General features: G+C 44.7%; 1 protein-coding gene across 1 annotated transcript in view; it reads right to left on the bottom strand.

Annotated features, from left to right (window-relative positions):
- The window catches only part of SSH2 (slingshot protein phosphatase 2), a 64,138-nt gene extending 49,163 nt beyond the window's left edge, over window positions 1-14,975 (bottom strand). The window contains exons 1-2 of the mRNA XM_009993209.1: window positions 14,829-14,975; window positions 13,477-13,520 (exon numbers count right to left, since the gene is read on the bottom strand). Of these exons, the coding sequence (XP_009991511.1) occupies window positions 13,477-13,520; window positions 14,829-14,975 (191 nt within the window). The remainder of the gene's footprint in view (window positions 1-13,476; window positions 13,521-14,828) is intronic.
- Between the last annotated feature and the right edge of the window lie 331 nt (window positions 14,976-15,306).

The following is a 15,306-nucleotide window of genomic DNA, read 5'->3' as shown; positions in this document are numbered from 1 at the left end:
GGTGCTCCCCGCACAGCGGGACACGCTGCTGCCAGCGCCTGCCTTCTCCTTTCCCTTTCCTTTCCCCGCGCCCCCAAAACTAGGCCAGGAAAACCCAGTAAAGCCGCAGACTTCACGGCGAGGTTTGAAGCAGCAACATCAAAAGATTGATTCCTGCAAAAGGCAGGCGGTGACGACTCGGGTGCTGCGGGAACGACCTTAATTCCTCTCTTGCCAGAGACGGGGGAAATAGTTCTTGGCAAAAACTTTCATATGCAGAGACTTGACAACCCGTTTTCTGCCAAAGGAGAAGAGCAGCTGCCTTCTTTCTGTGCTATTTAATCTTGAGCTGCATCGCCCCTCAGGAGAAAAGGAAGAAAGGAAGTTCGTTAGAACAAAAATCTTGTCCTCTGGCTGCTGGGAATTCAGATGTTGCAGAGCACGGGAAACTTCATGTAGTTTTCCACTGGGAAGAGTCAGGGGCTATTTGCTCCATCCAGTCCTGCACAGGCCCCGAGCAGGAACCATCTGTTCCAGATCTGCATTTTCCAGCCTTTGCTCTGAGCAAGGGTTTAACTTGGAGTGTGGGAAAACAAGGGAGGAACCTGGGCAGCCAGGTCAGCTTTGTGCTGCCTGTAGGAACGTAGGACAGCCCAGCACAGGGACACAAATTTAAGCTGCCTGGTGTGGATGGCACATGCTCACATCCAGTAACAAGGCATGAGAGAAGGAAAGCTGCATCTAGGGTTTATTCCCAACTATTAGCTAAAACTTCCAGAGGAGCTGAGAGTGGGGTTAAAAATTAACACAGTGTGATGGCAACTGCTTCAGGTCTGAGACTCAACAGGAGTAAGGCAGATTTGTCTGAAAAGTTTCAACCATCCCCACTTCAGGGACTCCCAGAGAAAAGGGCAAAGCAGCAGAATTTGTGATTCTCCAAGTTGTGCTAGGATAAAGTTTGGAGGTATTAATTTAAGCTATGCCATCTTATGTAGCCAAGAGCACACGTCTGGTAATGGCTCCTCACAGCTGTAAAGAAAATGCAGTGCCAGCTTGCTGCAGTGCCAAGAAAAATCATTTTGTTAGGCAGAAATGAAGTCAGTTGCAAGAAGCAGTGGAAAAATCAGGACATTAGAGAAATGGAGGGTAACTCAATCCTTCCAGAGGTCAAGAGACTGGCAAGAACCTCATACTCAGTAGTAACACATACCACACATTCATAGACTGAAAAACAAACCCAGAACTTCTGTTCTATTTTAATTAATAACTTAAGAGCTTTATTCAAGCATTGTAGAAGACTAAATGAACTTAAATACTGTCCAGACAGACATCACATTTCTTACATGCAACCAACAAAGGCCAGCCCTTAAAAACTGCTAAAAAACAAGTGCAGTGATTAACTACAAGCAATACTCGTAAAGCAGCTACTCATAACATATGGATAATAGATTTGTAAATGAATTAGTCCTGGATTAATACAATCAAGCACTGCGTCTCCATATGCTAGGAGAACAAACAAGGATAGGACTATCCCAGCTTTTTTCTTTTTGTACCTTTAGAAAACAGAATATTTCTGGGGAGCGGGCTCTGAGCGCCGGGTGCTCCCCGCACAGCGGGACACGCTGCTGCCAGCGCCTGCCTTCTCCTTTCCCTTTCCTTTCCCCGCGCCCCCAAAACTAGGCCAGGAAAACCCAGTAAAGCCGCAGACTTCACGGCGAGGTTTGAAGCAGCAACATCAAAAGATTGATTCCTGCAAAAGGCAGGCGGTGACGACTCGGGTGCTGCGGGAACGACCTTAATTCCTCTCTTGCCAGAGACGGGGGAAATAGTTCTTGGCAAAAACTTTCATATGCAGAGACTTGACAACCCGTTTTCTGCCAAAGGAGAAGAGAAGCAGCTGCCTTTCTGTGCTATTTAATCTTGAGCTGCATCGCCCCTCAGGAGAAAAGGAAGAAAGGAAGTTCGTTAGAACAAAAATCTTGTCCTCTGGCTGCTGGGAATTCAGATGTTGCAGAGCACGGGAAACTTCATGTAGTTTTCCACTGGGAAGAGTCAGGGGCTATTTGCTCCATCCAGTCCTGCACAGGCCCCGAGCAGGAACCATCTGTTCCAGATCTGCATTTTCCAGCCTTTGCTCTGAGCAAGGGTTTAACTTGGAGTGTGGGAAAACAAGGGAGGAACCTGGGCAGCCAGGTCAGCTTTGTGCTGCCTGTAGGAACGTAGGACAGCCCAGCACAGGGACACAAATTTAAGCTGCCTGGTGTGGATGGCACATGCTCACATCCAGTAACAAGGCATGAGAGAAGGAAAGCTGCATCTAGGGTTTATTCCCAACTATTAGCTAAAACTTCCAGAGGAGCTGAGAGTGGGGTTAAAAATTAACACAGTGTGATGGCAACTGCTTCAGGTCTGAGACTCAACAGGAGTAAGGCAGATTTGTCTGAAAAGTTTCAACCATCCCCACTTCAGGGACTCCCAGAGAAAAGGGCAAAGCAGCAGAATTTGTGATTCTCCAAGTTGTGCTAGGATAAAGTTTGGAGGTATTAATTTAAGCTATGCCATCTTATGTAGCCAAGAGCACACGTCTGGTAATGGCTCCTCACAGCTGTAAAGAAAATGCAGTGCCAGCTTGCTGCAGTGCCAAGAAAAATCATTTTGTTAGGCAGAAATGAAGTCAGTTGCAAGAAGCAATGGAAAAATCAGGACATTAGAGAAATGGAGGGTAACTCAATCCTTCCAGAGGTCAAGAGACTGGCAAGAACCTCATACTCAGTAGTAACACATACCACACATTCATAGACTGAAAAACAAACCCAGAACTTCTGTTCTATTTTAATTAATAACTTAAGAGCTTTATTCAAGCATTGTAGAAGACTAAATGAACTTAAATACTGTCCAGACAGACATCACATTTCTTACATGCAACCAACAAAGGCCAGCCCTTAAAAACTGCTAAAAAACAAGTGCAGTGATTAACTACAAGCAATACTCGTAAAGCAGCTACTCATAACATATGGATAATAGATTTGTAAATGAATTAGTCCTGGATTAATACAATCAAGCACTGCGTCTCCATATGCTAGGAGAACAAACAAGGATAGGACTATCCCAGCTTTTTTCTTTTTGTACCTTTAGAAAACAGAATAGGAAGTGCTTGAGTAAGTTCATATATTGAAATCTGCACTAATAAAAGGTATTCGAATGTGTTTGTTGCCACCAGGATTGAAATACCAGCCTGAGACTGACACTGCCTTCAGGCAACAGCAAGAGCAGCATTTCAGTTCCCACTGTCCGTTTGTATAGCATGTGTGATTTTCATACTCTGCTTTTAAAATCAAGACTTAAGGAACAACCCTGTCAAACTTGCATCCATTTAATGCAAACATTTAGACATGAGAAGGATTGCCCCAATAACCCAATCTCTCAGCATGCAGAAAGAAGAGGCTTCGAGGGGATGGACAATGAGATGGTGCTGAAGGCAGCAGGTCACAAGACAGCCAAGAAACTGCTCCTTGCTGGAAGCAGGTGCACTCTGCGGGGACAAGTACATAAAGAACCTAAAGTACACGAAATTGAAGTGATGACAGGTAACAGCCTAAATCACTACCATGCTGCAATAGAGCATGTGAGCACAGCTATTCATCACTGTGTGACAAGATGTAAATAAGTCTGTCTGGGGTCTCAAGTGCTTGCCAGCCCAGTGCACAGAATGCCTTTTGGCTGGGAGGGAAAAGGGCACTCCCTGCCTGTCTGAGTACTGGGTCGGCATTTTGAGCTTCCCGGGAGGTCACAGGATTAGCAGGGCCATGGGAGGCTGGCAGTAAACAACCCCACGGCTGCACTCCCTGCGCCGCGACCCTTGTTGGGCAGTAGGATTTCATTTCACCTTTGAACACTGCATTGACTAATAAACTACTTACATACATTGGGCAAGACACACACTGTAAAAAAACCCATCCCAAAACCTTTGTAAAGCTAACCAAGCCAGCTGCTCCGGCAGCTAGAACTGGTTATGGAAGGATCATGGAAAAAAACTAGGATGAGGAGTGCTAAGGACATCTGGCCAGGCACTGCAGGAGGAGGGGACAGAGGGAATGCCCACCAGAGCTGCCTCCCTAGGGCAAATTAAGGGAGCAGAGGAAGAATATGTACACACAAATCTCTTGTGTTGACTCTGTCCAGCAGACAAGGCTGAAAACACTTGGTTTATTCATACAATCGTCTCCCCTAGTGTCCATGTCTCAAAGCTACACACCCCCAGCAGCCTGCACCAGTAACTTCAGCTGCTTTACTTTCCTTGTGCATTTGGACACATTTGATCTTGCAATGATGTAATAGAATAATTCTGTGTCTTACACAGGTTGAGCAGCTTGCAAAAGGGATCATCCTTGGACACTGAGGCCTCTGCAGACAGGTCATCAGTAAAAATGCATGAAGCACTTGATCAGGTTTTGCACTGGCATGCACAGATTTGACACTCACAAAAAGCAGGTTCACAGCTGGACACGGAGCCCTGGCAGTGCACAGAGTCCACATGCAAAGAGGGCATTAATCAAGATAATGTTTCTATCCAAGATCAACAGCTTAAGACTGAATTGCTGCTTCTTGTCAGACCACACAAAGGTGTGGGTGTCACCATATTTCACCCATCCCTATCCCCCAGGGGTTTGCTGGGTGTCTGCTCACATGCTGAGATGATTAAATATGGAGCAGGGATTGTCTTATTAGGCATGTTCAAGTCTTACCCTCCACTAGGGCCTTTGACCTCTTAATTTCAGAATATGTCTATTAGCAAGACTTACTCTGGTCCTCTCAGTTCCCTTCTTTTGACGAGCCCTAATGAAGATAATCATAGAATCACAGACTGGTTTGGGTTGGAAGTAACCTTAAAGATCATCTAGATCCACCCCCCTGTAAGAGCAGGGACACCTCCCACCAGACCAGGTTGCTCCAAGCCCCATCCAACCTGCCCTTCAACACTGCCAGGGATGGGGCAGCCACAATTTCCCTGGGTTACCTGTTCCAGTGTCTTATATTACCTTAATCTCTCTAGAAACTTACTCTAGTGGGTATAAAGGGTTGGATACTATTTTAAGTCTGGACTGAAGTCCAGGTGCTTTCTGCAAAAGCAAGGAATGTTCTTCTCTTCCTCCAACACAGCAGAGTAAACCTGTGGAAGGTACCACAGGTTTCATGTTAGCTGTGTTCAAGGTAAAGGGGAACAGTGGGATATTATCAGGTGTAGGGATTTGGGCATAAATCTGTTAGCATCAGTGTAATTAGATAAGGCAATGCAGAGCCTGGACTCATGTTTTTAGGGGATTATTAAAAAAAATCAATTGAGAAGGTGTGTTAGGCAAACAAACCTCCCTCTCACCACATCCACATCCTGTCTCCACTGAATGAAGAGCTGTGGTGGTGCCTTTACTGCACTTCCAGGCACGGCAGGTTTGTTCTGTGCTGCCAGGCAGCTGTTTCCGCTGTCGTTTATGAAAAGTTTCAGAATTCTGAAAACAAGCCCTGGCTGCACCACAGCTGAGCCTGGAGCCTCACGGAGGCACCCCAGAGGCAACAAGGTCATTTCCGTGTGCTGAGGTGGGGCTGAGGGCTTTGTTTTTCTCACCAGCAGCTACACTCAATCTCTCCCAACAAAGACTGAGTCTCAGCAGCAGGTCTGGTGGGGAAAGAGACCCTCTTTTGAAGAATATGGTGCCACACTCCAGCTGTTTGAGGGCCAAAGGATCTGCTGCCCCTGCTTTTGTGGTGGGAGGTCAGTTGTTTATCCTGTTGCGGTGAGGACATGTGACTTTCAGCAATGAACAGTCTGCAAGACTGAGTGGATTATGAGTCCAAGCAGATGATTTATCTGGGGAGAGCTTCAGATTAGTGCAGCAAACCTGTAAACAGGTAGAGACTGATACATTAAGAGCAGTAACTCCTGCACTCATCTGCTACTGCTGCCTCCCCAGCTTGGGAGGGAGAAGCTGATCTGTCAGAAGTCTTCTGGCCATTTTTAGCGTGGGAGACAAACCCAACAGCATCAGGCAGTGCAATTTGTCAGGAAAACATGAAGCCATTTCAGCAGCAGTGATCATACACAAGCCAATGCATGCAGGGCAGAATGAGATAAAAGATAGAAAGCCTTCCCGGTGAGAGCCAAACCACCCACCAAGGCAGTGCTCACATACCCCAGCTTGTTACACACAGGAAAGGAAATTTAACCAAGTAATTATAAAGGAGCCCATATCTAGTTTAAAAAAAATATAAAAAAAATAATAAGAAAAAAAGAGAGAGGAGGCAGGAACAGGGGAAGCATGCAGAAGTGTACTTGAATCCTGAAGAACCAGTCAGAACAGGAAGCCACATTCTAAATTTGGTTATTTAAGCTGTCAAAGAGTATTTCTGTTTCGAGTTCTTGAGCAAAGCAATCAGACAGGGCAGGGGTAGGGTGATAAGCCTCACAGAGAGAACAAACTCCATCGTGATCAATGATTAGGCTTCTTAGTGGAGAATTCAACACCTATTTTGCAATATTATCACTTCATTAAATCCTTCCCTCACAAAACCCACACCAAATCACTGTATTGTTGACTTATTGTTAAATCTTAGAGGATCTGACCCAGAGAGGTCAATCACAGAATCACAGAATGATTTGGGTTGGAAGGGACCTTAAAGATCATCTAGATCCAACCCCCCTGCATTGGCAGGGACACCTTCCATTAAATCACGTTGCTCCAAGCCTCATCCAACTTGTCCTTGAACACTTCCAGGGATGGGGCCTCCACAAATTCCCTGGGCAACCTGGACTAGTGTCTCACCACCCTCATAGTGAAGAATTTCCACCTAATGTCAGAGGGCAAGGAGGGGCAAAAAAGGTCAAGTGAGATCAAGTGAGGTCAAGTAAGGTCAAAGAAGGTCAATAAGGGGAGAGGAGTGAAAGAAAGAGCAAGAAAGTGAAAAGAAGGTGGCAAGGAGGGAAACAAATAGGCTCAATGATACCCATTTCCAGCAAGGAATGACCATGCCTGAATGACATGTCTGAGATCATCAACCAGGCAGGTGTATTTCAGTGATCTATGGAAAAGAAAAATCTAAATCCTCGGAACTGTCAAAAGCACACCCCTAATTTTATACAGGAATGCTTTTGATGCAAAGATACCAAAGTGCTGAATGGCAACAAGTCCAGAAACTCTGGCCCAGATTCTCAAAATACATTTAAGTGCCTGAAATCCATGCAGGACTGAAAACTCTTGAGGATTCATGTTTAACCTTGAAGCCTTGCCAAGGTGCCTTACCAGGAAAGGGGCCAGAACGGCTATTTTGGAGTTTCCCTTTCTATTTACAACATGAATCTTTCCTTAACTTAGACTCCTCTAGCTTAGAGCACCTGGTTCATGCTCAGCAGGAGACATAAAAACGTATGGAATCCTTATGGCACCTCCCAGTCAGCCCCTCCTTTGCTAAGGAGCACAAGTGCGGGGGGGCAGCTGTTCTGGGCTCACTCCACGCCAAGCAGACCTTTTCAGTAGTTGAAGGATCTGACCCACCTTCATTCCTTCTACTTCCCAGTTTGGCTTTGTCTTGTTCCTCATTCTCCTCTGCTCACACACTTGCTCACAGACAAATTAAAAAATAAAAAAACAACTTTCCATAAGCATTCATAATTTCAGTGAGCTCCCTGCTATGGCATCATATGTTTACCAGGTAATTTGGTCAAGCTAAGATATTTAGTGTCCTTGATCCTTCAGTCTGAAGATCACATCTGAAGTCATCTTACACATTATTGTGACCCACAGGTATGTAATCAGGCTGGGCCGAGCATGTTGTAACCACAGACAGATCTTGCAGTGACCTAGCTCTACAGATACCTGTACTCATCTACTAAACTCCACTTTTACTCCCAGCGCTCTGCCCTTGCTCATGGTTTGGTGATTAAACACTTGGGATTCAGAAACAAAGATCTCAGACTCATTTTCATGAATCGTAATGTGTGGCCCACAGAATTTTTTCTGGTGGTCAGCAGAGCTGGCAGATTACCAGAATCATTCTTTATCTTGGTATTACATTCTCCATAAGCAGCTGCAGTGAATGCCACAGAGAGGCTGAGCTGTCACTGAAAGGAGAGGCAGAAAGATGGATTCAGGAAACACATTCTAAAGATAAGGTTCATACTACAAGAGCTGAGTAATCTCCGGCATGGATAAACACAAGCTTTCCTGTGCACCCCACACACAGTCCCCTCTTAAGATCTGGAGTTAAGCTGTCTTGCACACCCATTAGAAGATCCAGCTACTGTTCAAGTACCAACAAAATACGTTTGGCAGCTGCAGCAGCAAGCAAAGGAAGCCCAGAGAACAGTTAGTGGCTGAACTCTGGTGCATGGTTTCTGGAAGTCTCTCCTGTAACACCAGATAGGCTCTAAGGATGACCAGAAGTGTCAGGAGCACCAAATGGTGCTGATACACATCTCCAGAAGTCACAACAGACACAGGATGCTGCAGCTTCACACACCTCAATGCAGCCTGTAAGGAAGTGAAGTGCTGCAGTTTGGTGTCACAGAATCCTTCCCCTCTCTCCCTCTGCTGTGACCCTCAGGTTCCAATGGGCCTCATTTTAAAAATAAAACAATTTGGTTTATAATGTCTTCAGCTATTGCCCTATACAAGGAAACACAGGCACTAATTCTACTTATTATTTGAAAAACAGCTTTTATACTGTTACAAACCATAAGCTCCTGCATCAGCCTGTGGGCTGCTGCTGCTAAAACAAAGGTATTTACTCACAGCTTGAAACCTTGAGGCATCTTGGCACATCCAACTGTTATCATGGCAATAATCTGATTTGCTTTCCTTCCCAGTTCACTCCTGGAAGGAACTATTTTGACTAAAAAAAACAAACCAGAAGGCAAGCATGCTGAGGCTGCAAAAGGTGTTGGGTTTTTGTACTTTTTTACCACCACCCTCCAGCCCCCACCTGAAGAGGGGAGGACAAGCCCTTCTTGAAAACATTTTCAGTTAAACGCCAGATTTCAAGCAGGATCTAATCACTTTTGGTGGCACCTGAAGAGAATGACAAGCTCCTCAGCTTTACTTAAGCAAACGGACTTTAGTCTGACCAAGTGTCAGGCCATAAAGGTTCAAAGAACTGCTCTGAAGTCTCCAGCAGCCTTGCTCAGCAACACAGCTCACTCAGTTTTATATGCAGCAGTTACCGTGCAGCCTCAAATGCTGCATTTCAGCAACCAGAACTTTTTCATAGAATCATAGAATGGTTTGGATTGCAAGGGACCTAGAAGAACCCCTCTGCATGGGCAGGGGCACCTCCTACTAGACCAGGGTGCTCAAAGCCCTGTCCAACCTGCCCTTGAACACCTCCAGAGGGGGCACACAGGGAGGAGTTTTGAGGCACACAGAACTGGTAAATGCACCGTGTGGAAACAGAGGCACCATTTGAAACATGAACCCAAAAAGCAACCAGCAGATCCTGACAGCAAATCCAGTGCAGCCTGCAGCACCACTGCTGCCCCAGGCCCTGGAGATGTCGTTTGTCAGCAAAACAGAGATGCTGAATCCTTGCAACTTTGGCACACAAAACCTGAATGTCAATGCCTCAGTTAGTGTAAACACAACTCAGAGCTCAAAACACGTTTTTTTTAGTGAAGTTTTAACATCACCAGGATGATGCAATGAGATTGTTAACACAGATGCTCCATTAAGAGCAAATTCAGCTTGGCAGCAGCACGTCTGGGAACAGGAGGAGAAACATGCAGGCCAGCTTAGCTGTGCAGCCTCCAGAGAGCCTAATAAAAACGTCTAGAAGGTAGCTATGAAGGTAATAAAAGTAATAAATAGATTGTTCAGGACATCTGCTTATGCAGTTCTCTGTCTTAGTCCCATTAGCCAAGAATTAGAGAGGTGATGAGGACTGGCTCAACCAGGGGCTCCAGAGCAGGAACCTGGACCCAGGTCAGGGCTTTGGGGGTCTCATCCATGAGCTGCAGGAATGGTCATAGCTACAGCAGGGTACAGACTCTCCTGGGCTTCCCCACAGCAGGGCCTGGGTCTGAGAGAAAAAATTGCAAGTAATTTGACAAGTAGGGAGGCCAAGCTGGTTTTCTTCCATTTGTTCAGTGTCAGGAATTTGCAGTATTATTTTGCTGTGGTTTTTAGCAGTGAGTAGAAGGCTTTATAAAAATTAGGTGCATGTTCACTATACCCATGTACTTTTCTCAAGGAGGAAACCAGACCATTCCTCTTCACATCTGCACAGAAGAGTTTGTCAGAAAGGATAACTGCAGAGCACACATGAAGTGTTGTTTTTGTTGTTGGTGGTTTTTTTGCACACCTAATAGCTCTTTCCATCTTTTAGAGAAAAGATGCTAACTCCCAAAGCAGAGGGCTCCTTGTTCCACCCCTGGCAGAAGCAGATTGTGGCAAGTGGAGACTCGTCTTTGAGGGCTCTGTAGAGCAGGTTTAAGTTTAAACAACATTTTTTTTTCACATACTTCTTCCCCCTTGTCTGTCAGAGTCCATGCAATCAGAGTCCTCTGTGGTGTTAGGGCTTTAAAAGCACAAGTAGGTCAGCACCCAGATAAATTAATTGGTTTAGGTACAAAGATCTTGCTGTACCTACCTACAAGTTTAGGATCCTGTTTGAAACTAATTTCTCTGTCTTTTTGGAGGACATTTTAAGAGTGGTTGCTCTTCATAGCTTCCACTGAACATGCAGTAGTCACTCCTGCTGTCATACTACCAGTCCTTTCTGCCTGTTCCCCTTCACCTCAACACATAACCCCTATCTCACCAGTGAGAAAAGGTAGACAGCACAAACCTAACCCAAGAAGCTATCTAGAAATTGCTCACAGCAGGACTAGCAATGCTGTTGAGCTGGATCCAAGTAGAACATTTGTCTTACTTGAGATGGCACAGACATGGGGAGTCCAGAGGATGGCAATGAAGGCTGTACTCAGTGATCTGCAAGACTGATTACTGCAAAACTCTTCTGGCACCAAGCATGTCTATGTGCTTATGCTTAGGGCCTAAGCTAATTCCCTTGCAAGCATTAGAACATCTCTATGCACTAATGTTCTATTTTGTAACTATTGAAAAGGTATTTTATGAATTCCAACATGTTTTTAGCCACAGCAGTGCTCCTGCAGTCGGTGTCCAGTGGATGGGATGAGTTTGGACATGTTTCCTGCCAACCAGGCTACCCTGAGGTGGTGTTTAAACAAATTGTACATGAGTACAGGAGACAAAAGGACTGCTCATCATAAGAATTTGACAAATAGCAAAAATCCCACCCCAAGCACTGACTAGCTACAGCCAGGTCCCCTGAATTATATCTCAGGAGGACTTCACCAGCCTGGCCTTGCCCAGGCAGGCAGCCAGGAATGTCAGGCTGCTGCAGAGAGCACCTCTGGTGACATGGCAGCTGATAACATACCTCTGCTTTAAAAGCTTAACTCAGTCCATTGCCTTTTTACTGTCTGCATTTTTAATAGCTATTACTTGGCATGTTCCCTTGAAAACTGGGGATTAGAGCTACTCATAAGCTGTTTATAGACATCTGCTGCTCCTCCACAGCAGGACTCCAGGTTGACGACTTACCCACAATTGACTATTATTTTTATCCTACCGTAATCAAACATTTAACACCCACCCCCTTGTTTTCCTTTTAAAGGATCTTGGTCTCAGTTAGTTTTCTGACCCCAGCAACAGGAGTCATGGAGTTCAGCTCACCACATCAACAGCAGGTTGTCATTTCCTGCCCCAGGAAGTTATTTAAAATGTATTAGAAAACGCTCATTTCAAACCTAACCTACAATTGTTGCTAAGTGCCCACAATAATTTCATACCTCTCATCCCCTCCAATACATTATGTATACTGAGATCAAGTCATAAGTTGATCTTGTGACTGCTGGAAGGCTAAGAATGAAATTAAAAATCAAAGTTTAGCTGAGTTCAGTTTGAGCCTTTGGGAGTTGTGCTTTCCAGCTTTCCTCTCAGTTATGAAAGATGTAAAACAAAGAAACATCAATTCTTCGATCATCACTTTAGGGCCAAAGACTGAAGGGAAGAGACCAACCACCTTCTCACAGCCCTGCAGTTGCAGGACTACACTGAAATCATGGGAATGCACAACCACAACAGCTTTTTCTTCTGCAGATTGATCCAAGTTGGCCCCAAACCCAAAGCCCAAATCTTGTTCAAGCCTTTCAAATACTAGAAATGATGGCTTCTGTTGTTACTACTCACACAAACAACACTAAGCAAGGAACTATGACTGCCCAAGAGCTCATAAAGTGAGAACTATTTTACCTTCACTTCCCCTTTACTCCCTCTGGGGGGAATCTTGGGGCTTTCATAAAATTTGACTGCAACATTTTAAGCCAAGGAAGTGTTCCTGCTGCTGGAGAAGTTACTTAGTATATACAGTTTCTGCTTTTATTAAGTTTAGCTGAAGTAATTTGTTTGATAGCTTAGAGGATAGGAGACAAAGCTTACAAGACTTCAATAAATCTATCCTTAAGACTACAACTACATTGTAAAATAAGCACTAATACTTGTCACTATTCAATCAGGCAAGTTTCAATGTTTGTTTGGTTTTTACGAATAAGCATTTAGGAAAAAAAGCTCTTCCCAAAGCAACTGAAAATGGTGTTTACATAAGTGGATGTCTCCATGCAAAACAATCCCAACTAAGACAAACAAATCCTGTGAATTCTCAGTGTTCTCCTACCTTTGGAGTACATGTTTGGCTACCTGCATCCATAGTAAATACCTACACATCCATTGAACATCCTCTTTCAAGCAGCAGGCGACCTTAAGGGATAGGATCTCCCTGAGCTTAAGCTCCTAAAAATACAGCTTTTTACACATCCCAAATATGTACACAAGGGCATAACCAGGAGGTGAAGAAACACAATTAGAGGATGACTATCACTGCTGAAGCCTCTCCTGAGGCCCTCCTGCTACCTAGGATATTCCAATGCAGCTCTTGATGGCAACAGAAACTTTTTAACCAGAGAACAAGAGTTTCTTAGCATGGTTATTATTCTGAGAATATTCTGATGATGGACCAAATCCTGAGAAACAACTCAGGAACAACACAGCCAGGATTTGTTCCTAAGATACAAGCAAAGTTTCCACACTCACATGGGGTATCACCATCTTATTCAGAACATCTGCAGGCAAGTCACCACTTCCTGGATGCCAGTTTGGAGAATATACTCACTGACATTGTGTATCGTTCCCCATATAGATATTTTTAGTGTGAACTCACTTTTCCTGGGAAAAGTTTTCCCATTTAGGCCACAGTTAACTACAGAGGTTAACAGTAAGGCACAGAGGACACTGCACATGTGCAAGATGAACAATAGGCAGAACATGATACATGTTTGCAGAACATGCCAGGACAACAACAAAACCCCTGTGGGACATTTCATACATAAAGGAAACCTTGAGGACTCTTGCAAGCCTCAAGTGACAATCTTACCTTCTGGGCTGTGACCTGCATTCTTCTTCCCCACTGTCTGCCTCCTGCAGACATAAGAAAGGAGAAAAAAGTTAACATTTTTAATATATGCAGAATCCCTAAACTTGCATTTCACTGGTTTCATCGTAGAAGGCAAAAGAAACTCTCACTGCTGCTTCATGTAGCTGTCACCACAGAGGAACTCACTTTCTTCTCAGCTGTCACTTCATGTTCTCTCAACACTCTTTTAAAAACTCAAAGCTACAAGAATTTTTGCCACTGCAGGATTTAACCTGCTTCTTGCATGGACTTCCAGTGACCCCTGCCAAACAAGGCAGGCCAAGAGTGAAACACACACTTGACTTCTGGGTAAAAATCTAAGGCTTTTCATTACCTTTACGTAGATCATAATAATTCACAGTACAGTTCCAGCAATCAAGCATAAGAATCCACAAAACCATCAAGTAATAAGCCTGCCAAATAGGCCTGGGTGAGCACAGATAGAGAATATGGGAATTTGCCATACTATGCTGCTTTAGATGCAAAATTAATTTGCACTATCTCTGTCGTGCTGTGGAATTTTCCTCAGCCTACCTCCTAAAGCCCAAAGCAACCTCAGCAGAGAGATCTCTGCAATTAATTCCACTTCACAGTACATTTACATATGCAGTGCCAGGCAGGGGCTGGAGATGGGGTGTAAGACCTGTTTTATCAGTCCAAACGTACTACATTCATGTAGCAAAACCATACAGAGTCAAACCCAGCTGTTCCTGCTGGATGTTCTGTTTCTCTCCCTCTTATTTAAATGACTGGAATCTGTGAGATACAAGAATAACTAGAAATTGCATGTTTGCTACTGGTCTTCTATTTCTAAGAACAGATCTAGAACAACACCATGAAGTAGTTCACTTGGAGCCACCTGCAACCACAAATTCAAGCTAAAACCTGCAGACCATCTACAACAAGCAAGAGCTGGCAGGAATATCTTCTACTCATTGTACCTTAGAAATAGTTCAGCCACTCGAGAAGGAAGCCAGCATTCCTGACCCGTTCCAAATGAAAACACCACTGAACTCCACAGTCAACAGAAAACAAGCTGTATCACTGTCGAGAAGGGTGCAAACAGACAGATGAAGAGCAGCCATCAGAGCAGCAGAGCTTTTTCAGACCAGGGAGCCAAGCCCTTGTCCCCAAGATGAAGTGTCAGTGTCCAGCCAGCTGCATTCACTGCTTGGCAGGACACTCTGGGATGCTCTCTGGGATACAGATCCAAGGCTGGCCTTGCTAAAGAAGAATCCAATGGCATAGAGTCACTTTCCATTATTTAAGCTTTTGCAATAACCACACTGGCTCAGGACCTATCTGAGCCAGACTGTTTTGTTGTCCACATCTCCAGACACTGGACAGCTGTCCTGGCGATCCCTGCTCCCCACGCAGCCAAAGTCTCTGCACATTTCAGCTGTGTTGCCTAACACCTCAGGGGCAGCAGCTACTGATGGACCATGCTCCTCACTCTGCATTTTGACCTATTCTGATTTAGCAGGTGGTAAAAGCAGCATTTTAAGTTTGCAAAAGTAAGACACAGAGTACTTCTGAGCAGCTCGATAGTCCTTAACTATCTCGCATGCATGAAAGCAGCAAGTACCTGCATTTCTGGAGCAAGCAAAGAAAGTCTGCTGCAGTCCTAAATACTTCACAGACAGACCTCCTTGCTTTGCTCCTCTTCCTCTAAACTTGTTATCCTAATTACTTGTCATCCCAGGAGAGTGTGTATTCATTTGTCACTCCAGTACTGCAAAGTCCAGGTAATTCCCAGTGGGTTGGAGAGGAAAATACCATGGTGAAAAGGGT

This window comes from Chaetura pelagica, unplaced genomic scaffold (assembly GCF_000747805.2).
Source record: "Chaetura pelagica isolate M959 unplaced genomic scaffold, ChaPel_1.0 scaffold72, whole genome shotgun sequence".
In the NCBI taxonomy this organism is placed as follows: domain Eukaryota; kingdom Metazoa; phylum Chordata; class Aves; order Apodiformes; family Apodidae; genus Chaetura; species Chaetura pelagica.
This window is presented reverse-complemented; position numbering and strand designations above follow the sequence as displayed.